The 23,003-nt window shown below is 34.5% G+C and overlaps 1 protein-coding gene across 1 annotated transcript in view; it reads left to right on the top strand.

Annotated features, from left to right (window-relative positions):
- Window positions 1-23,003, top strand: part of MGAT4D (MGAT4 family member D) — a 40,971-nt gene that overhangs the window by 6,938 nt on the left and 11,030 nt on the right. The window contains exons 2-9 of the mRNA XM_031465637.2: window positions 2,137-2,295; window positions 4,550-4,687; window positions 7,033-7,166; window positions 9,720-9,766; window positions 16,752-16,865; window positions 18,358-18,433; window positions 19,741-19,855; window positions 21,416-21,546. Of these exons, the coding sequence (XP_031321497.2) occupies window positions 2,137-2,295; window positions 4,550-4,687; window positions 7,033-7,166; window positions 9,720-9,766; window positions 16,752-16,865; window positions 18,358-18,433; window positions 19,741-19,855; window positions 21,416-21,546 (914 nt within the window). The remainder of the gene's footprint in view (window positions 1-2,136; window positions 2,296-4,549; window positions 4,688-7,032; window positions 7,167-9,719; window positions 9,767-16,751; window positions 16,866-18,357; window positions 18,434-19,740; window positions 19,856-21,415; window positions 21,547-23,003) is intronic.

A 23,003-nucleotide genomic window follows, 5' to 3' on the forward strand; every position in this document is an offset into this window, starting at 1 on the left:
CTAATATCACTGTAGGTTCCCATTGGGTAATTTCTCTGGCTTTAGTTTTGCCTCCCTGAAAGAATCTTCTGCGTGGTCACCAGAATGATCTTTCTGAAGGATGTGTCCCACCTAATAGTCTTCTGCTGTGCTTCTCCATTGAGTGAGTTGTTCCTGTGACAGTCTGTAGTGGCATTCCAAGGTATATAAAGTCATCTGAAAAAAAGAACTTGGCGGGGGGCAAAGAGTGACTCCATTTTCTTTCTATTAAAGCAAATTTGTACTATGGAATGGACTACAAAATTTGTACACTTTTTGAAAAATTGAAGTTTCGTCAGCTACAATGTGTCAAACTGGTGTACAGCATGTTTCAGTCATACATATACATACATCTAGATTCTGTCTTCTGTGAATACTATTGTCACTGCACACAGGGGTTGAAACCTTGTTCTGCAGGGCTATATTTCCTTCAAGGGGATATCTTTCATTCCATCCTCCTAGAGAGGGCATTTTAAAGTGAACACTTGGAACTTTACCCAGTAGCTCATTACCAATCTCAGAAGACTAGGAGATTCATCTGAACGGTGAGATTGGTCAGACTTGACTTCTGTGGGTCAAATTAACAAGGAGGCAGAATCACTTCCTTAAAAAGGCAACTCGGGCCATCTCTGGCTCTTTTTGTTACAATATCTGTCCTGTGTACTTTCTACATAGGAAGGGCCAGACTCCCTCTTTACTTTTCCCTCCTAAAGTAGTTAGCACAGGTGGCAAGTCATCCCCTTTGTGCATGTGGCCCCACTGTTGTCCAGCTCCTCTTTCAATAATGGGGTGGGAGTAGGGGTAAGTTAACTTGGGTGGGGAATTAGGACAATCCCAGTGCACTCTGCAATATGTTTATTATCAGAGAGCCCCAAATAAAGCTGATAGTCCCTATTTGGGGCTGGTGTTACCAGTGTATGTGTTTAATTAGTTAAAACCCAAGAAGGGAATCTATAACATCAGAAATATCACATTGGTTTAAATTACCAATTAAGTTAGTTCTACCATTTAGCCTATAAACTTCCTAAAGGCTAGAACTGACCATATCTTACTTATTTCTGTATTTCCATTGACATAGAGTAGTTGGTAAATAAAAGGTGTTTAATTTTTTAAATTATCAATTTTTTTTCTGATTACAGAAGCAATGCAACCTAATTTTGGAAACAAAAGAATTTTGTGAAAATAGGAAATAAAAAGTGATTCAACAAACCAAAGATTATATATTAACAAAAGATAAACTTGTACACTTACTCTTTTTTTACTCTGTGAAGGTATTTTTTTGCAAAAAGGAAATTATTTTATTGTTTTGTTTTTAAAAAGCAATTGTTTTACATTAAATATTCTTCTACAAGGTGATTTTCATAGCTCCATAGTATTTAATTGATAAATGAATAAAGAGTAGCCCATTGATAAATAACATTTATTAGACATTTGTTGAAGCATTTTTTTCTCTTGTGCTTTGCCGTATGGTTTATGTATATAATAGCATTACCACTTCCCAACAGCTCTGCAGCAGGGATTTTTATATATCCATTTACACCTGAAGGAAGAGAGGCTAACAGAAATTAAGTAGCTTGCCCAAGGTCACACAGATAAGTGGCAAAATTGGGAGTCACTTACATGTGGTTTAACACGAGAGCCACCAGAACTCTTAAAAGGACATTCTGTAATTTATTTAGCATAGTTCCATCATTGGGCATTTAGGTTATTTTCAGTTTTCTTACAATGAAAAATAATGCTGCCTGTGTTGAACATCCTTAGAACCAAATCTGTGTACATATTTCTGGTCATTTTCTTCAGGAAAATTCTTAGAAGTGAATTTTTTCTCTCAACTGGTTTTTCCCTCTAATTACAAATCTAATACATGCACAAAATGGGAAATTTGGAAAGCACAGAAAAGCACAAAGTAATAAAGCAAAAACCATTGATAATTCCCACCTTCCAGATATTACTATTTTTAACATTTTACTCTTTTCTCCAGAATATATATATATATAGTGCTATATAAATATCCATAGTTATATTGAAGCATATATTTTACATTTGTTATATATTATAGAAAACTGTATGATACCATTACTACATATAAATGTATATACATATATGTTTTCTTTGTAGGTAATCAATTAATTAATTGTAGAAACCATATTTTGGAGTTTAAGGAAGGTATACTACATTTAAAAAACAGAACTGAAAGAAATCGCCAAGAGCTGATTAAAGCCTTGAATAAAATCAAATATGAAATCACACAAGGAGAGAATATATCAGTAAATTCGGGTTTGTATTGTTTTTGCTTTTGTATATGGTGGTTGGTTGGTTTTATCTTTTGTGCTTGGAAATTTAGATTTTATGCTTTCTGATTTTAGGGCATTTCTTCCCAATAAATATAACTAAATCAGTACTCATTCTTTCACTATGAGACATGCAAAAGTCAGGTAAGAGACATCACTGATGAACTTCCTCTCATCTCTACCTCGAAAATGATTTCCCTGTGTTTTCTGTCTCTGTGAATTGCAGCACCATCTGTGATCCATCCAATGGCCGCACCCAGAAACCTGAGCATCTTCTCTGAATCCTTCTCCCTCTAAATACTTCCAGGGCAGTCAGTAAGCAATCCTGTTGACTCATAATCCTATGTATCTCACAAGTCTGTCCACATTTTCCTATCACCATCTCTACTACCCTAGTCAGGCCACCTTCGTGCTTCATCTGAATGATTGTTAACATACTTCTATTTTTTTTTCTCTCTCTCCAACCTGTCCCCACCTATTTACTCTCATTATAGCCAAAGTGAAGGCTACACTGTCCTATATATCAAACTTCAGTGGCTGCCCATTTCTGTAGGATAGAAGTCCTGCCTCCTGCTTCGCTCCCTATAATACCTCCCCCTACGCTCAACCCCGGCAGCCACAACTGATCAGTTCTCTATTCCTATAGCTTTCTATTTTCCAGAATGCCGAACAAGTGAAATCACACATGTGGAACCCTTTGAGACTGGCTTCTTTCATTTGGCATAGATTCATTCATGTTGTAATGTGGCCTTTTTTTGCTGAATCACATTCCTCCGTATAGATGTGCAAAGGATAGTTGTTTATCCTTTCAACATTTGAGAGACATCTGGATTGTATTTGGGGTTTTTGTTTGTTTTGTTTTTTGATGATACTTGTTGCCATAAGCAATCATCTACAAATTTTTTATATGAAGGGAATTTTCATTTTTTTAGGATAAGTATCTAGGATTGATGGGAATATAGTAGGTGTACGTTTAACATTATAAGAGTCTGCCAAACTGTTTTCCAGAGTGGCTGCACCATTCTGCCTTCCCTGCAGCAATGTATGAGAGTTAGTCACTCCAGTTAATTATAGTCATTCTAATGTCATGGTATCTCATATTAAGTTGTATTTCTCTGGAAATTAAAGATGTGGAGCATCTTTATGTGCTTATTTGCCATCCATATATCTTCTTTGATGAGATGCCTGTTCAAATATGTTGCACATTTTTTAATTAGGTGAATTTTTTCCTTGTTGTTGAGTTTTGAGAGTTCTATATATATCCTGGACATGTATCAAATGGATTTGTGATTTGGGAATATTTTCTCCCAGTCTGTGGCTTCTTATGGTATCCTTCAAAGAGCAGACAATTATAATTTTGATGAAGTCCAGTTTACCAGTTTTCCTTTTTATATATTATGCTTTTGGTGTTGTATCTAAGAACTTTATCTAGAACAGGGTCAATAAAGATTTTCTTTTCTTTTCTTTTAATTTATAGTTTAAGATTTTGCATTTAGGTCTACGAAACTTTTGAGTTCATTTTTATAAATGGCCTGAAGTATAGGTCAAGATTCAGTCTTTTTCATGTGAGTGTCCATGTGTTTTAGCACCATTTGTCTAAAAGGTCCCTTCTGTATTGAATTGCCTTTGTGCTTTTTTCAAAAATCGATTGCCCATATTTGTGTGGATCTGTGTCTGGATCTCTGTTCTGTTCCATTTGTCTATGTTTCTGTTTGTTCTTTAATACCACACTGTCTTGATTACTGTACTATGTATTATGAATTAAATTGGGTAGTGTGAGCACTCCAACTTTGTTCCTCTTTTTCAGAATTATGGGGGCAAATTCAAATGAATGGTACCAAAAAAATCATTAAATGTTGAGGGGCTACAAAACAAAGTTATGAAGAGACAAACTTTAATGATGTGGTATTAATCAAAGTAGGAGAGCAGGCCAGTTAGAGCATGTTTCAGTTCTGCTTCCTTCGTTTGGAACTGTTTTAGTTCTGTTAGCCTCTGGTTGTGTTGCTCAGTGTGTGAGACTTAAATTAAATAGTACTTTTAAAGTAAATATGAATTAATAATCTTTGAGCTATATTTTGTAGTCTTATGATTTTGATAATTCACATTTAATAGTATTTATCTTATATATTGAATATGGAATTAATCTGTGATAATTTATTCATCCTCATTTAAAAAAATTGTACCAGAAGAAGAATCCCTTTAGTCATGAACTCAGAGACCCTATTTTTCCTCTCTTTCAGTTAAGAAGAAAGTGAATGCATTGGATAGGAATGAAACAACCCCTAATGCATTTGAAGTCCTGAAGTTCTTTTTCCCTCATCTAAGGAAAGTAGGCAGAATTTATCCTGATGTAATTATTGGCAAAGAGAAAACAGGTGGTAAGTGAACTTAGAACTGGAAAATCAAATACAGATATTTTGATCTTTGGGAATATCCTTTTAAGTTTTAAAATGTAATCTATTAATATGATATTCAGATTGATATATACAAACCTGTCTGGCATTAATTTGGATTACTAGAAATCAGTATATTGTCTGGCAGAAAAAAATTGTTCTATTTGGAGACAAATTTAAATTTAATTTTAATATAGATGCTTTGAAAGTCAGTATAAGCCAAACGTACATTAACCATCTGCTGAGCGCTTGGCGACTTATTTCTCCCTTGGTTTTGATAAATCTATTTCTTATCTGGTTATCTTTTTATTTCTCCATCTCTCTGAAGACCAAAGTCAGCAAAAGCTTTACTGAAGAGATGATGATTGAGCTAAGCCTTGAAAAATGAGTTCAAGTTCACCAAGTATAGAAGAGAAAAAGCATTTTCGTTAGAAGCAGGGCAATTAGGCTAAGTCTCAGAACACCTTTCATTCCCACAAACCTATTTCAGTCCAATGAGCGAGTCACTCTCTGCCAAAGGTCAGCAAACTAGAATGCACAGGCCAAATCTGACTGTTTTTAAATACACTTTTGTTGGACTGAGATTATGCTTGTTGTTCACCTATTTCCTGTGGCTGCTTTCATGCTACATCAGCAGAGATGAGTAGTTGCAACAGAGATGATACGGCCTGAGAGCCAAAAATGTTTACCATCTGGCCTTTCATAGACAAAGTGTGCTGACCTCTGTTCTAGGCACTCCTTGGGAATAAGCAGTGCTGATCTATGTCACATGCTTCTGACAAGCCAACTGTGTTGGGAAGAGGGTGCCAGAAGACATGGTTTAGCATCAGGGATCCAGGAGAGTGTTCTGGCAACAAGGAAAGGCATTTGCAGAGGCCTGGAGATGAGAAGTGGGGTCTGGTCAGTTTGAGAAGCTAAAAGACACTAAAGAAGACTGTTTTGGAGAGCAGGTGGAGGAGGTAGGTCAGGACCAGGTCACTGAAAGCTTTACAGACCTTTGCAAATGTATTCCTTATCTTAAGCTGTGGGAAGCCATTCCAGGAATCATTTGAGAGTGGATCCTGAAGCCTGAGACTTAACTTCTGGCTCACACCATTCATAAAAATCTGTTCCAGGTGGATTGTAAATCTAAATTTAAAAGGCTAAACAATAAATCATCTAGGAAATATTCAGGAAAACATCTTTATGACTTGAAGATAAGCAAAGATTTCTCAACAGGAATCAAAAAACACTAACTATAAAGGAAATGATTGATAAATTACACAATATTAAAATTAAGACTTTCTGCTCTTAATTTTGAAATGTAAAACATTGAACTCATGGTGGGGGATATTTGTAATACATGTAACTAACAAAGGGTTCATACTCAGAATCTGTAAAGAACATCAATAAATCAGTAAGAAAAATACAGACAACTTGAGAAATTGACAATATCTTAAACAGGGATTTCACAAAAGACTACCCAATGGCCAATAAACACATGAAAGTATGAATAGTGATCAGGGAAATACTGATTCTTACTGTTCTCACTGAAGTTCAATAATTTTTCTTAAATAAATGCCTCTTAGTTTGTTATGTCCAGGGCTCTGATTGGTTTGACAACTTCTTTCCAGTTTTATTATTGCTTTTTAGGAAGAGGATTTTCTGAGTTCCTCACTTAGCTATTCTGTAAGTCCTTATCCTCATCTTAAAGATGGAGAAATTGAGGCTGCAGAGGCTCTAAATCTTGACCAAACTCAAACAGCCAGGGGCTGCTGCAGCCAAGATTAAGTTTGGACAGACTTCACTAATAGAGCCTTAATATGTATGTGGAATAACGTGGAGTCTGTTCTCCCAGTGCCTGTCATTAATACACTGTAAAAATCACTTAGGGACATGGATTCATTCCATCAAATCATTTGGGAATTACTCTATACAATTTTTTCACAGATGAAAATATTTCATAGTATTTTTCCCACTTTGGGTTCCATTGTCTCCGTAGGAAGAAGAATAGAGAATCAGGTAACGTGTGAAGTTTCGTACCCAGTTAGACAAAAACTATAATAAATGGAGAGTGGCTAGTTTTAGTTTTCACCACATTGAAATTCTCCAACACGTTCGTCTTGGAGTCTAATGCTTTAACTAACAGCCTATTGCAAATTGGAATTTCCTCAAACAGTAAATGAAATATGTGATAAAAATTAACAGTGATTTGTATTAGTTTTGCAGTAGAGTTTAAACTTTTGATGACCATACAACTAACCTAAACAGAGGAATAAGTGTAAATATTAATGCTAAATTGTGTTTTCTCTGTAGTATGAAATGATGATTTTGTGCTCCTACATTTGCAGTTTCTTTTGCACTGGGTATTTCCACTGTTGACAGAGGAAATCGTAGTTACCTGAAGCAGACGCTGACCTCTGTTGTCTCCAGGATGACTCTTTCAGAAGAGAAGGACTCCGTGGTGATTGTCTCTGTCTCAGACGTACGTATGAAAATAAGGAGCTCTCCTCACTCACAGCCTTAGTCTCTAAATACTCTTCCTCCATGGTAATCACTGTATCATTTTGAATTTTTTTCTTAAATTTAAAAAAGCAATTCATAGATGCTTTTTTTGAATAGCACACAATGTATTTAATGCTTGTTTGGTACCACTGCAAAAGAATCAAATATGTCAAACTAAAAAGGAAATATACTGGTTCCAAATGGGAGAAATATGACTATATTGTTAAGTATATTATTGGGAGCCCTGCACACTATATGGTACAGAAATTATATTTACAAACAGAATATTAAAATTGATGTTGTAGTAATAAAACCTGTCCAGCCCAATAAAAGGTTGGTACACGAATCAAGAGATAATTTATATTAAGTCACAGTAGCTATTGTCAATTGAGAGACTCCTTTCTATATCTGAAGGATGGTGGACAATTTTTATATACATTATTTATAATCTGCATTACATCCCTGTAAAGTAGATATCCAGATGAAGAAACTGGAGCTTAAGGAAAGTAAGGAGCTTGCCCAGTAATTAATAGAGCAGATTCAAATCTGTGTCTCGCTAATGGCCCCAAAGTTTTGTGTCCTGCCTCTAATGCCATGTAAAATTACAAAGTACGGTATAAATATTACCACCATAAGACCTTTTGGTGGGGAATCTGGCAATATGTGTCAGATTTAACATATGTTACCCTTTGAATCAGAAATCTTAATTCTTGGGAGTTACCCTAAGGAGATAATCAGCCAAGAATTTCAAAATAATAAAAATATGACAGTACAGTAGACTAGTTGAGGACACAGACTCTGATCTAGATTGCCAAGGTTCAAATGTCCGCTTCTCCACTTCCTGGCTCATGAATTTGAACAAGTCGCTTAACTTCTCTTTGCTCTACTTTCCTTATCTGTAAAATAGTGATGATATTGCCCATGTTATAGGGTGGTTTTGGCCATTAAATTGGCTAATATATTTACATTATATACAATGATGGACCGCATGTAGTAAGTGTTCAATAAGTAATAATTTCAAGGATTTCAATGCACTGTTGTTTTATAAAAGCATTATGTTAGAAACAGCCAAAATATCTATCAGTAATAGGCTGACTAAATATTTATATCTACATTGCAATAATCTGTAACCATTGAAAGGAGAATGAATATCTGTATTCACTGAGATAAAACAATGTCCCTACCATATTATTGACTGAAAAAAGTTGTAGAGCATCATATTTCATATAATATTATCTATGTAAAATGTAGTAGAAATAAGGAAGGAAGGAAGGAAGGAAGGAAAGAGAAAAAGACGATATACAGACAGATGAAATATATAAAGAAAAAAGAGAATGAGCTAACCTTCATGCTTGAAAAACCAAAATATATGTAATGGTTGTCCCTGACTCAAAGGAAATCTGGATTAAAGGGATCTTTGTTGTCCTTTATTTTTTCCCTGTTGTTTGAATTTTTATAATAAACATATCTTTGACTGCAAGTTTACTCTTTGAATACAGTTTTAGGAAAACTCTAAACCAAACAAGCAATAGGAAAACTAATATGAAAACATAAATAAAAGATTAAACAACCATTCTTTCTAAGTTTACTTTCTTAATATTGGAAGCATATACATAATCTCTAAAATGTTATATCACATTTCCCTGTATTACATACTGTAATCTATTTCTTTGCTGCTGACACAGTGCACATCTGCCTAAAATCTTTGGACCAATAATAAAATATTGGGAGACAAATTTTAAAATGGAACATAGAATACTTAAGAAGAAGTATAACTTTAGTAGTACTATATTTCACTGTGCAAGAAATAGCTGGTGATTCAATATTGGGCTGTCTTAAGAACCTGAAGTACTATAATAGGATTTTCTGCATCGTACTGATAGTTTTAAACAAGCAATCTAACCATATACATTCAAAATTGCCTTCCAGAATACTTAGATTTGTCAATAGAACTATTATTATTCAAAAATTTTCAGAATTTTATATTGGACACTGAGGCTACATCTTGTAAATACCATAGGTTATGTTTTTTTTAAAAAGTTACCTGAGAGAATAAGTCAGCAAAAGCAACTTACAAATGAATCCGTCATCTAATCTAGCAGAGTAGATACAAAAAGTTTGTTGATGGAAGAAAACTTGAGAATCAAGCTGAGAAATACTATCTGGAAAAATGTGGTATAATTTTGAAGTAAGCTTATTGCATATAACACTCATACAATCAAGACACTTCCAGAAAAGAGCAATTCTTTAAGCCATCCCCCTTTTAGGACAAAACTGTTTTAGATATATAAATTTTTGTATACTAATTTTTAAGTATAAATACTGTGTGGTGATATGTAACCAAGGGAGAATGAAATATTTTCAGTGTTCCAGTAAGATCTTTTAGACACATGGATATTTTAAATTCTTTCGTTGAAAGTGAAAACACTAGAAATTAAGACGTAATGACATTCCACACATGAACTAGATTTACAGGTATTAGTAGATCTATGAGACATGCTCAGTTTCAGAAAAATATTTTTCTTATTTTTAGAGTAACGAAGATTATTTAAAATCTGTGGTTGACATGATTACAAAAAAGTAAGTACAGTCTTATAAAGTTAAAAATAATTGTTCTTTCATTTTTCTATTCTATATTTTCTGTCCAATTACATAATTTTATTAGTGGTCATACTCTTTTTAATGAGTGCGGCGGTGCAGGAAGAACCTGTAGTTCTGTCTACGCTGTGATGAAATATAGCTTGCAATTTCCCCCCAATTCTGTACATTCTCTGCCTATGATAATCCATATTTGTCATGTTGTTATTGTTATAGTATCTGTTCCTCATGAAATCCATTGCCTCTGAGAGAAGCCTGCTGGGCTGTTTTTAAAAAGTCTTGTGTTCTTTACTGTATGAGGTTACTTTTGCTGCTTCTGCTTACAATCTCCTGCTGTATGCAACCGGGGAGGCACAAGCACATGCTATGAACTCATATGAAGTTACCTAACATGCATGATGCTGTGGAATGGACCCAGCCTTCCAAATCCTCACATTCAAATGGTCGGTGCAGATGGTAAAAACAAATCAGAGCAAGGAAGCGAGTGATATTGTAATGGCAGAGGAGGTCAGCATGAGAACAGGTAGAGGAGGAAGTATTTCCTTCCACCTGCAGATATCAAGAAGGACTTTCTTGAGAAGGTAATAGTTGAGCTGAGTCCAAGCATTGGTAGACGTGCTTTGGGCAGATGGGAGAAGGGAATGCCTGGCAAATAGAATTGCTTGAGAAGGCAGAAGGGCCAAAAGGGGAGTGTGCTATATTTGGGGGAATGTAAGCATATCCTGGAATGTAGATGTTTGAGATTAAGGAGGAAAGATTGATGGGAGATAAGGCAGGCCGTGACGAGATCATGAAAGGCCTTACATGCCTTGCTGAGGAATATATGTTATTTGTGCTACAGGATAGGGTGCAAACATGGCCTTCATGCTGAATCTGGCTAACAGACATGTTTAGTTTAGCCAGCAGTATTTCACTTTATTTTTTTCCTCATCAAATAGCTTTAGTGGATGAAGAAAGGTTATTCCAGTAAAAAAAAAAAAAAAAAAAATTCCAGCTAATATCTTTAGAATGAATAGAATTAAAAGATCAGCATTTTGAAACATAGCTGATTCAGGCATATCTCTAAGTGACAGGTGGTTGGGGAGCTTTACAAGGAAGGTGTACCAGTCAGCTTCCAAAGAGGAAACTTTTGGTAGTTCAAAAAGAAGGAACAGAGAAAATTTAATACGAAGAATTGGCCAAAAAAGCTTACAAGGGCTGATAGAAGAAAAAGGAGAAGAAAGGAGACAGGAGAAGCATAAAGGGAGTTGGGCTATACCCCAAGGTCTGACGTTGGATGCACGGGCTGCTGCACTGTGCTCAGTGCCCTGAGAGCAGGTTCTGACGGTGCCACCTCTGTCAGAGCTGGTGCCTCCACCAATTCCGTTGCTCCTGCCAGTGCTGATGTTGCTGTGCTTCATGCTGCTGCTGGAGATTTCACCATAAACCAAGTGTGGGAAGCATGTCTTCCTCTTTTACTGCCTTCTAGTCTCTTGTTACTTACTTCCTCTCATAGGACCTACTACATGGAAGCTAGCTAGTAAGGGGCCTGGGATTGCGGGGTGCAGACCCCGCCCTACAATACTGGGCAGAGCAGGAGTGTGAGAGTGTGGGCTGAGAGCAGATGGACAGTCAGCAGAAAGGGTTCGAGTCCCCTAACCTGAATCTCTGATTAGTTTCAGTGTCACTGCAAGTTAGAGAGTCAGGCATTCTGTGCCTCCTGCTACGATGCAAATGAAACACACCAGGAAGGAATTATGTAGGGAGTCATTGCCCACCATCCTCCAAAAAACAAAACAAAACAAAAGGAAATAAAACGACCTTGAATCTGCGGATGAAAATTGAATTAACAATCAAGTTAAGAAGAAAAAAGGGAGTCTTAATTCAAGCCAAATTGAGGATTATAACCCGGGAGACAAACTCTCAGAAGCTCTGAGAACTGTTCCACCTGTTAGAAACCAAATGCACAGTTATATACATTTTTGAGACAAGGATTGTACATCAAAATGACATACTGATATTCTAAGTGAAGTTCATTAAAGATATATAGTCCAAGTAAGTACATACAAAGTGAGCAATAAGTTACTATGACCCCTTATAGAATTGGGAAAGGATGCTAATCTAAGAAGTTACATCAGAAGAAAGGGGCGGAAAAAGCTTTCCAGTTGCGCAGGCATTCCCATCTTTGAGGAGGTCTGGTTAATGTGTAATACAGATGCAGATTCAAGCTAGGAGGGAGGGTTGGGACAGAGAATTGTATGCTTAAATTTTCTCATTCTGCCTTAAAATATAAATTTTATTCTGTCAAATCTAATCAAGTCTTTTAAACTAAACTCCAGTTTAGAGTATACACAGTGAATAGAGGAAGCAATCTAGAGCAAACCTCCAGGATGTGGGACATTGTTGGACTACTGACCCATTTCCTTCAAAAAGACAGCTGCATGGGGAAAAAGAAAGGAAAACTAAAGTGACTGGTCTAAACAATAAGTTTAAAAAAGTAATAACAGATAACCAATTACAGTAAGGAACTTAAGTGGATACTCATTTGAACACCCCACCCTCCAACCCCCACCATTAGTTAGACTACTGGGGATATGTGAATATCAACTAAGTATTAAGTGATATTAAGTAATTATTCTTAGTTTTGTAGCATGTGATAATGTCATGTAGCTATGTAAATAAATGAATGTTTATAGTTTTCACACTGAAGTCATCTCCCACCTATGAGAATGGCCAGGATTTGTTTTAAAATACTTCAGCGAAAACTTGGGGCTGCATAGATGAACGAGTATGGTGAAAAATGAATGATTGTTGAAACCAGGTGATTTGGGATTTGTTAAATTTCTACTTTTGTGTGTTTTTGGCAATTTTCATAATAAAAAATATAAAAACTTAGACTTTTCTCAACAAGCCTAACTGATGGGGAGAAAAGTTAAAACAGACTCGCTTGAGGGGAGACGTGTTTGGGGAGTTTTGAGATGGGAGCAACTTGAGTGTTTTCCTGTGTGCTCCAGTGAAGAGGGAGGACGCTGATGGAGTAGGGTCTACGGGGAATTGGATGCAAGGTATGCATGGAAGGAGATTTAGGCAGGACTAAGACTAAAACAAAGAGATAAAAATGAGTGAAGGAGTAGGAAAAAAAGTAGTTTGGGGAAGGAAGGTGAAATGAAAGAATTCTCTGCTTAAAGGCTTTTCTTTTCTCTGTGAAGGAGATAAAATCGTATTATTGAGAATGAGGGATTTATTGGCAGTAGATGAACTTGAGATCAGAAGGCTTGAAGTAGGTGATGTGTGTAAAGGGAGACAGCTGGGCAATAGGTGATGTGTGTAAAGGGAGACAGCTGGGCAAGATTGAATAAAACACCACGTTTGTCTAGTTTTCCCCAAAGAAAATTCCCTATAGAAAAAAGTTGCCCTATACTTGAGTCCTTAAAATGTTCTCATATTCCAGGCTCTCCTCCTCAGTTGCTTTATTCTGAATAATAATCCACTGTTTGGAGCCTGAAATGACTTCAGTCTATGCTAGTTTGGTATCATTATAAGAGATTCTTAACAGAATCATTTAAAAAGAAGGCAAAGGTTTACAAATAACTCCTGGGGTTATGAGCATATCATTGCAAATCTTGCGAAGATGACTTTAAAAAGAATTATAGTATGTGGTTACTGGTGGAGATCACAAATGAAAATATTACTGAATGTGTAAGAATACTTATGTTTTGCTATACAATATTCATATACAACATTATTAGTTTCAGAAGTTGCCGTATTTTAGTTAAGCTTAAAGATCAAGTGTACCAGAGAACTATGTCTGATGATTCAAAAAAATAATACCAGAGATGATAAGGAGATTTAACAATGCAGGATAAAAAGTTGGTATAAAACTCTTATTTTTTGTGAGACTTAAATTAAACCATAATTTAAAAATAGCACATTACATAATATGCAATTTTAACTATGCGATTGTACCTAAGTTAATATAAACACGTGTAACTTTTCACTTATACACCCATTTTATATATTTAATTTAGCCATGAACTGTTTTTTCTAGATCTTCTCTTTGGGGGTAATGAGGGATTGCTCTTTATTTTGTTGGCCCTAAACTTGAGACTATATAATAATTTTTAAGGGACCCAATTAAGGTTATGTGTAACCTTATATGAAACTGTATATAACAACTATGTACATTATGTAAAACTATAGAGCTTTAAACATTCCACTCTTTTCTATAAGGTAAAATCACTCATTTATAATGGCAACAAAGTACATTTATATTATGATCTCCAGTCAACTAATAACTTTGGCAAATAATAATTTTGTCAACTAGTAATTTTGGTATCATTATCTCAAGAACTTTTGATGCCATCCATAACTTAACAGAGTATATGCTTTCTTCTGTGTGTGTGTGCGCCTTTATACATATTCAGGCTATCCTTGATTTGCACCATAGGGCGAGAGCATGCAAGTTGATATTAACAATCACTGGGAAAGAATTACAATTTTTCCATAACCTTTAACATTTGTCAGAGTTTTTAATACTCTGTCAATTATAAATGTATAGAAAAATGAAAAATACAGTAAAGCTAATATTCACTTAGTACACTGAAATTTAAAACATGGAGGCACATGAAAAATTGCTCAACATTGATAATCATCAGAGAAATGCAAATCATAACCACAATGAGATGTCATCTCCCACCTGTGAGAATGGCCATCCTCAAAAAGATCACAAATAACAAATGTTGGTGAGGATGTAGAGAAAAAGCACACTATTGGTGGGATTGTAAATTGGTGCAGCCACTATGGAAAACAGAATGGAAGTTCATTAAAAAACTAAAAATAGAACTTCCATATGATCCAGCAATTCTACTACTGGGTATATGTCTGAAGAAAATGAAGATTCTAATTCAGAGAAGTATGTCTGTCCCAATGTTCATAGCAGCATTATTTATAATAGCCAAGATGTGGAAGCAACCCAAGTGCCCATCAACAGATGAATGAATAAAGAAGATGTGGTGTATATATACAATGGAATATTACTCAACCATAAAAAGAATGGAATTCTGCCATTTGCAACAACATGGATGGATTAGAGAGTATTATGCTTAGTGAAATATTAGAGAAAGACAAATACTATATGTAATCACTTATATTTGGGATCTAAAAAACAGATGAATGTATATAACAAAACAAACAGACTCACAGAGAACAAACTAGTGGTTACCAGTGGGGAGAGGGAAGGGGAAGGGGTGAGATAAAGGTAGAGGATTATGAGACACAAATTACTATATATAAAATAAATAAGCAACAAGGATATATTGTACAGCAATATATTTTGTAATAACTTTAAGTGGAGTGTAATCTATAAAAATATTGAGTCACTATATTATACACCTGAAATGAATATAATATTATAAAATAATATTGAACTATATTGACTGTACTTCAATAAAAATAAAACATGGGAATCATTTAGAATAAAGTATTTCCTTAAGAATATTTATCAAAAGTAGTTTAAGTAGTGTTTGCCTTCTTTTTGTCGTATAACTTAAAATTCAGAGCGAACATCTTTTTTATGCCTTGGATAAAGGATATACCCCTTTTGAGTCTGAATTAGCTCCTACATTTTATCATTTGCATTTCAACGTCATGAAACATCTCTGAGAGTTTCTTTAATATGAAGTTCCTTGCCAGCATCACATCCTACAGGACATCCTTTTCTCCTTTTCTTCACTTATATCAGGTAAGTTCACCTTCACTAAGTGCCTGTGGCTGCACGTCTAGAGTCTCTGGAGAGCAAAGGTTTCAACATGCCCAGGGCCCGCTGTCTTCTAATCACGCCCAGAGTCACTTCCAAATTACCACTTTCTGCACGTTCATCTGTTGGCCAATTCTCTCCCTTGGTTATTTATTTTTGTTCACTGTCATGTGGGTTTGTTTATCACTGGAAAACAGGGAGGCTACAGAACTGCATGTTTTGCTGCCTATCAGTGAACTGAGTAACAGATGCACGGGGACCAATCACCAGCAGACTTGGAGAGAAGTAATGCGATGATGGAAGATGATGTGCATCTGTCGTTTATGTAGTGATTTGTGAACTGAAGAGCCCAGAAGCAAAGTTTGTGCTTTATACAATTATTCACAGTTAATATACCATGATGGCTCAAATTTGAACAGTGTTGTTGGGGAGGCTGGTGTTATTTAACAAAAATGTGGTAATTGAAATTCGTGCGTATCAGAATTGTGTAAAGCGAGGACTATTTTGTACATAATTGAGATCGTGCATATAAAACTCTGTCCTGCTCCATTTTAATGAATAATGCCTAAATTTAAATCTCTCTACGGTCATATTATCTTTCTGTAAAGGAAAATCATTTAAAATGCTCTATCTGGTCTCTATTCTTGACCTTGATGGTACAAGATTTCTATTACAGTTTTTGTGAGCAATATTTTATGCATTTTAATGATGTCCTTGTTGGTCTATAAATATTAACTTTTAAAAATAGAGCCTAAAATATATACATACTCCTGCAATGAGTTGTGGACAAGAGTCACACTTAATCCTTTCTGTGGCAGTTTGATTTCAGGAGCCACATTGCTATTTGGTAGGACTTTTACTAAACTCAAAATTAAGCACTTAAATCTTCTAATGATCTTGCTCTTTTGTGGTTACTGTATTATGCTAAGTGATTCTATTATCTTGAATCTGTTAGAGTACATATCTGATTGTACACTTGAAAAATTCGAAATACCTATAATTTTATAAGGGGAAATTAATTTTATATTGTACATTTTAATGTTTTGATATGCCTGTCACTAAATTATAAATTAAATATTTTTAAAAGTATTAGTTTTATAATGTTGATATTGGGTATACCATGAAATAATTCAAATAATATTATGTGGACATACATAAGGAAATTCTTCTTGAGTATTTATGTTATTTTGGCAAATCAAATATTCAGTTATAAGCCTCCACTTCTGTTTATAGGTTCAAAAGGCAACTGAAGTCTGGATCCTTAGAAGTCATTTCAATACCTGCTTATTTTTATCCAAACATGTTGCATACCAAGCAATCAACTGAGGACTCACAACAACTAGAGAGGTATGACATATTAGAGAATAGTATCCTTAAATAAGTAACTTCATGTGATGAAATGCTAGAATCAGCATCTGATGGATAGTGTTTCCAACACAGTGGTGTGCTGGAGCCAACTCCTGTTGGCTTGCACCTAGATTCTAGTCCCAGCTTTTCTGTTCGCTAAGCATCCTAGGCAGTAATTTAGCCTTTTTTTTTCTCTTAGCTTCCTCAACTTTCTAGTGTGTATAATAAAATCCATATTACATCTATGGAAAAGACACTGTGAAAATAAAATATGGTAGTATTTATGAAAGAATTCTGGAAAATGGAAAGCTCTATACATAATACAAAGGAGTGCTGTCGTTTGGTTAGAAATGTGGTATGTGTTACAAGAAGTATAATAATTTGGTTCCTCAAAACTTAATAGAGCAAGATATTAAGATTCAGGAAAAGGTCTTATCCCAGGAAACTTATTAGTACTGTTGTTGTTTTAAATATAAATGGTATGTCAATCTAGAAATATTTTAAGGGTTTTGTTTTGCTTTTAATTAATGACCTGTATTATACCCAATTTTTAGAGTCATAAAGCGGGGAGACACCCTAGATCCTCGTTTTTCCTTCTACTCTTTTCATCTCTATCATCATTTCTGTTTTAAAGATCTCTCTCTCTATGTCATTCTTCTCATCCCCATTCCTCTGCCTCAGACTTAGTTCAGCCCATTAAAGATCTATTGACTTTCCTTGATCCTAGCCTTGCCTCTCCTCCAAGTCATTCTCCATACTGTAGCCAGAAGAATCCTTTTTCGTATGAAAGCAATTCCAAAGTTTCCTGCATATCATAAAAGACCCTTCATGATCTGGTCTCAGCTGACCTTACCTTCACCAGCTTCCTTTCCATCGTCTCTTGGTGCTCTGAACCCAAGGTGGTATGCTCCTTCACACGTGAGTGCTTTTTAACACCGCTCCTCTACACCGAATGACCTACTTCCTTCTGCTCTGTCCTCCCCATCTTATTGTAACTCACCACTGTCAATGTCTTTATATAGCACTTATCTAATTGTTCCAATTTTATGGTTTTTCTGTCTTTCATGCTAGATTATGAGACCCAGAAGAGCATGAACTACACTGTGCTTTGCTCTCTGGATCGTCAGGACCTGGCCTAGTATCTAGCTTAGTATTAAATTAGGACATTTCTTTATACTTTCATTTGAACAAGACCTAAGATCAGGAAGAATGTTAACTTTATTATAGAGATCATAAATTAACTAACCAAAACATAAAATAAATAGATTGTGCTTATCCCATTCTAGCAATGGCAGACACTGTCCACTGAATAAATTTGGGAAGCCTTCTAGTATAACTTTTTAGTGTAATGTATTCAATTTCACTTAATGTAGGCAGTACTCTCTGTTAGTCAAGTGTAGAAAAAAGTTATGTTTTTAATTACTAAAGTGTGCTTATAAATAAATAAAAATAATAATGAAAAGTATTAACAGATTTTATTGCTTATCTCTAGTTGGCGAATCAAACAAGTATTGGATTTTTGTTTTTTGATGCTGTATGCCCAGCCTAAAGCCATGTATTACTTACAGGTAAGATCTTGTTATATATATAATTTAAAGTGGAAGTATTATGTTCTCCGTCTCTCCTTCAATTCTTTCCTTCTTCATTGTTTTCCTCCACTTACTTTGTACTCAGAAAACAGAAAATATTCATTATATTAAAACGCCAAAAAGAATCTTAAAATTGATTCTATATTAATCTTCTTGCTGGGTAACTATTAATAGAGGAAATTATTGTTACCTGAAGCAAACTGAAAATAAATTATTTAATTAGAAAAAAATAGATATTGTACTGCTTACATTTCTCTACCTGCAAGTATATTAGATTAAGCAAACATATTTTGAGCACTTATTGTATGTCAGACAGTATATATGCTTATCATTGCTACCCTGCACTGCCACATTTCGTGAGTAATGCAGTTCTACAGTGCCTGATTGTATCTGTGAAATAAATCAATTATGTATAATTTCTACACCCTACATTCCTGCATATTGTTAAATAACAACACTATGTTTCCCAACACGACGTATGTACCTCACTACATGAGAAAGTGTGCAGCTGTGAGAAAAGTTTGCAGAGTGTCGTTGGAGAATAGAGAGAGGGATTAGGAAAAGGCCTGAAGCCAGGTCTTCTCCTTTACTGGAAGAAGAAGAAACCCCCTTTGATTCCTAGTTAGTGGCAATGGAACTGAAACGTGAGGTCCAGCCAATGTACTCTTCCCATTTTGAAACAACAAGTTCTGTTTTGTGCCCTGGTGTTGTGCCCGAGGACTTGTGCGTTTTCCTGAATCATTTAGGAGGCCCTCTTAATCTATAGATTCCACATAATATGTATTAAATTTAAAAAGAAAATCCTAGTTTCCCTTTCCCCCATATCTCTTGTGGAGGACTGTTTTTGGGCTTACTGGCTCCGTCCTTCTAGCCAGCTGGTTGTAGATGAGGTTGCTAGCTCCCTTTTGTCACCTCTTTGCCAAGCACAGGATCTGGCACTACAATATGGCACCCATCATCTAAACGTAAAGCCAGTGATTCGTATACTAGAAACTCAAGTATTTGTGAGGATGAAAATGGTTCAGATAGACTCTCCCAAAGAGAATTTAGATTACCTGTTACTTTTTAGTACTTAGGAAAGAAACAGATAATCTCTGGTCTCAGAATCAGAAAAGGACAATTGACTGACAGGAAATTCCCTCAATGAAGTGAACTAGAAATCAACCTTCTACCTCATAAAGACATTTTCCAGTGTATTCTATCGAAAGTGTTTTCAATTTTGAAGCTAACAGTTTGTTCAATGGAAGCATCAAAGGTACTAACGTCTTTTTGTGTTTTTTTTCCAGCTAGAAGATGGTATTATAGCTAAAAAGATGTACCTTACAAAAATCACAGATTTTGTGCATAAAATCACTTCAAAGAATTGGTTTTACATTGAGTTTTCAATTCTTGGATTTATAGGTAAGCAGTGGATCTATTTTGTGGGGTCAAGTTTTTTAGAACACAGTAATCTTAAGTTCTTAAGAACTTACCAGAGAGTTTGTTACTAAATGGCAAGGAATGGCATGATTTCTATAAAGATACTTTTACTTTAGTAGTGAAATCAGATTCATGGATCTGAATTTCAGAAAATGTATTTTTAAACCAAATTTTTTTCTAGATGGACAATAAAAATAAGCAGGTTGACATATATTCACATTTTACAAAACCCTAAAGTAGCTACCTACCACATGTTACATACCAGCTATGGGCCTGGCACACTTGTCCGCAGTGGCTCAGATGTACTTCTCTCTGTTTTACATAGGAAAATACTGAAACTCAAAGACTTAAAGTCTGTTTTTTTCTCAGCTTTGGTTAAAATAAGAAAAATTCTAGGTAACAGTAATACCTGCTGAAAAGCTTGGAGAGGTAATAATTTTATTGATGTATTACTTTCAGAGTTTTAAATTCCTTTTATTTTTCTGCACAAAGTCAGGTACCAGAAAGATGGAGAATATTCACATTCTGATCATCACAAGAGCACACTGAACAAGGAACATAATGTGATACTGAAGTCTTATTTAAGCGTTTATTTACAAAGGCTTTTTTTTTTGGTTATCATAATAACAGTACTGTTATTTAACATTTTCCAGAAATTTGAGCTTGCTAAATAGAATTTTCAGAATGCTGACAGCAGATGAAGAAAACATAAATATTAAGTCAACTATTTCTATCATTATATCACTTGCTTTGGTTACTATATAAAAGGGTGCAAAAAAATTCAAATACAGCCTTACACTTGATCAGATGACCCAGACAGACTGAAGTCTTAGTGAAAAAAAATGAAACTGCTTACAACCTACTATCACGTTTATTTAATGGCTAAATGTGTTTCACACTGTTTACTTTAAAGTGAACATTTACCTCCAACCTATTATGCCTCCAACTTTATTTTACAATTGTAGACGCAATATTTTAGAGATAAATAATTGGATGTAATGAAATAATACCCCAAAATGTAGTAAATATTTAAGAATCATAAATATAAAAGAAAAATAACATTCTTATAAAATAATTTTTAAATAATGATAGAACCCTGTAATCAAAATTAAGTATTAAAATTTAAAAATGTGGTAGACTAATACAGTTCTACAAAAGTCAGTTTACAATTCACAGTTTCTGAAAAACTGAGTAAAGATTACAGCTCCTATAGTTGCCATTTTTATTTACATATCTTACACTTGATCTTCATTAGTTTTCAAAGTTGATTTTCAGAGAGTATTCACTATTCTAAACTTGTTTCACACTTTTTCCACCCAGAAGTGGTAATTTTTAATACTGAAACCATTATATTATTTTGCTTCATTATTCTCCAACTTCATTAATGCTTTAATCTTTATTTCTAAGAAATATAGCATATAGTTGTTTTAATAATTTTTACTCTTTTCCCATGTTAATGGAATGAACAATTATATATAAGGGTTATGATATATAAGTGTAAACACTCAAGGGTTATTTGTATTGTTTACTTTTTCTCCATAGGAAAGCTATTCAAATCTGAGGACTTAACTGACTTCATACGTTTTTTTTTAATGTTCTACAAAGATAAACCCATAGACTTGCTCTTGGGGGACCTTTTTCAGGTAAAGATGTGTAAACCAGGAGAAACTCTTGTGAGTATTTATTTACTTTGTAAATATCAAATATTTTATGAAAATACTGTTTAACGTAATTACCTAAATTTTGTTTACCAAACCAAATCTGATGAGTGCATCAATTTTTAACTTGCCATATGCTAAAGTTTTACTGACACTTAAAACCAACTAGAGGAAGTAATGAGAAGCCAAAGATGCAGTGAAAAGTGGAAACAAAGCGACAGAAAAAGTGAGCAAACAGAAAAGAACAATAATAAAATGGTATATATAAATCCAAACAAATCAATATTGACATCAAATATAAATGGCCAAAATACACCAATTAAGAGACAATTCATCAGAATGGATTGAAAAACACTGTTCAATTACTTGCTGTCTCTACTCAATTCAAATATAAGATCTAAGTAGCTAAAAAGTAAAAGATAGAAGAAGATATACTATGCAGATATTAATCAAAGGAAATCTGTGGTAGCTATATTAATATCATAGTAGACTTCACAGCAAAAGAAAAAAAAAATTGACCAAGGATCAAGAAATACTGACAAATATATATACTGACAAAAGGGTCAAATCACCAAGAAGACATAACAGTCCTCAAAGGACATACATTCAACAACAGAATCTCACAACACATGAAACAAAAGTTGACAGGACTGAAAGGACAGATAGATTAGTCTACAGTGACAGTTGGAGATTTCAGTGCTCCTCTCTGTAAGCAATAGACCTAGTAGGCAGAAACCAGCAAGGAGATAAAAGAACTGAACACCATCTACCATCTGGATTTAACTGCTATTTTAAAAAACACTACATCCAACAGCAGTAGAAAACACATTCTTTTAAAATACACTTAGAACATTCACCAAAATAGACATATCTTGTATCATAAAACAAAGCTGAACATATTTAAATTGAAATCACAAAAAGTATATTCTCTGACAACAATGGAATCAAAATAGAAATTAATAACAGAAATATAACTGAACCATCTAAAAATATTTGAAAATTAAACAACACATTTTTAAATAAACCAAAAATGAAAGAGGAAGTCTCAAAGGAATTTAGAAAATGCTTTGAACTGAATGAAAATGCAAATATGGGGTGTCGATATTTGTGAGATGCAGCTAAAGTACTGCTTAAGGAGAAATTTATAGCAGTAAAAAATCTTCATCTTAGAAGAGAAAAAAGATCTCCCATTAAAAATCTTAGCTTCTACCTTAAGAAACTAGAAAAAGAAGAGCAAAATAAACCCAATTTATGGAGAAGGAAGAAAACAACAACCGTAAGAGCAGAAAGAAATAAAATTGAAAACATTAAAACTGTAGAGAAAAATCAGTGAAACCAAAAACTTGTTCTTTCAAAAGAGCAATGGAACTTACAAATCTCTGGCAAGGCTGATAAGAAAAACCCAAAGACATAAATTACCAACATTAGAATGAGAGAATATCATGATATATATATATATTTTATAATATATA

This window comes from Camelus dromedarius, chromosome 1 (assembly GCF_036321535.1).
Source record: "Camelus dromedarius isolate mCamDro1 chromosome 1, mCamDro1.pat, whole genome shotgun sequence".
Taxonomy (NCBI): Eukaryota; Metazoa; Chordata; class Mammalia; order Artiodactyla; family Camelidae; genus Camelus; species Camelus dromedarius.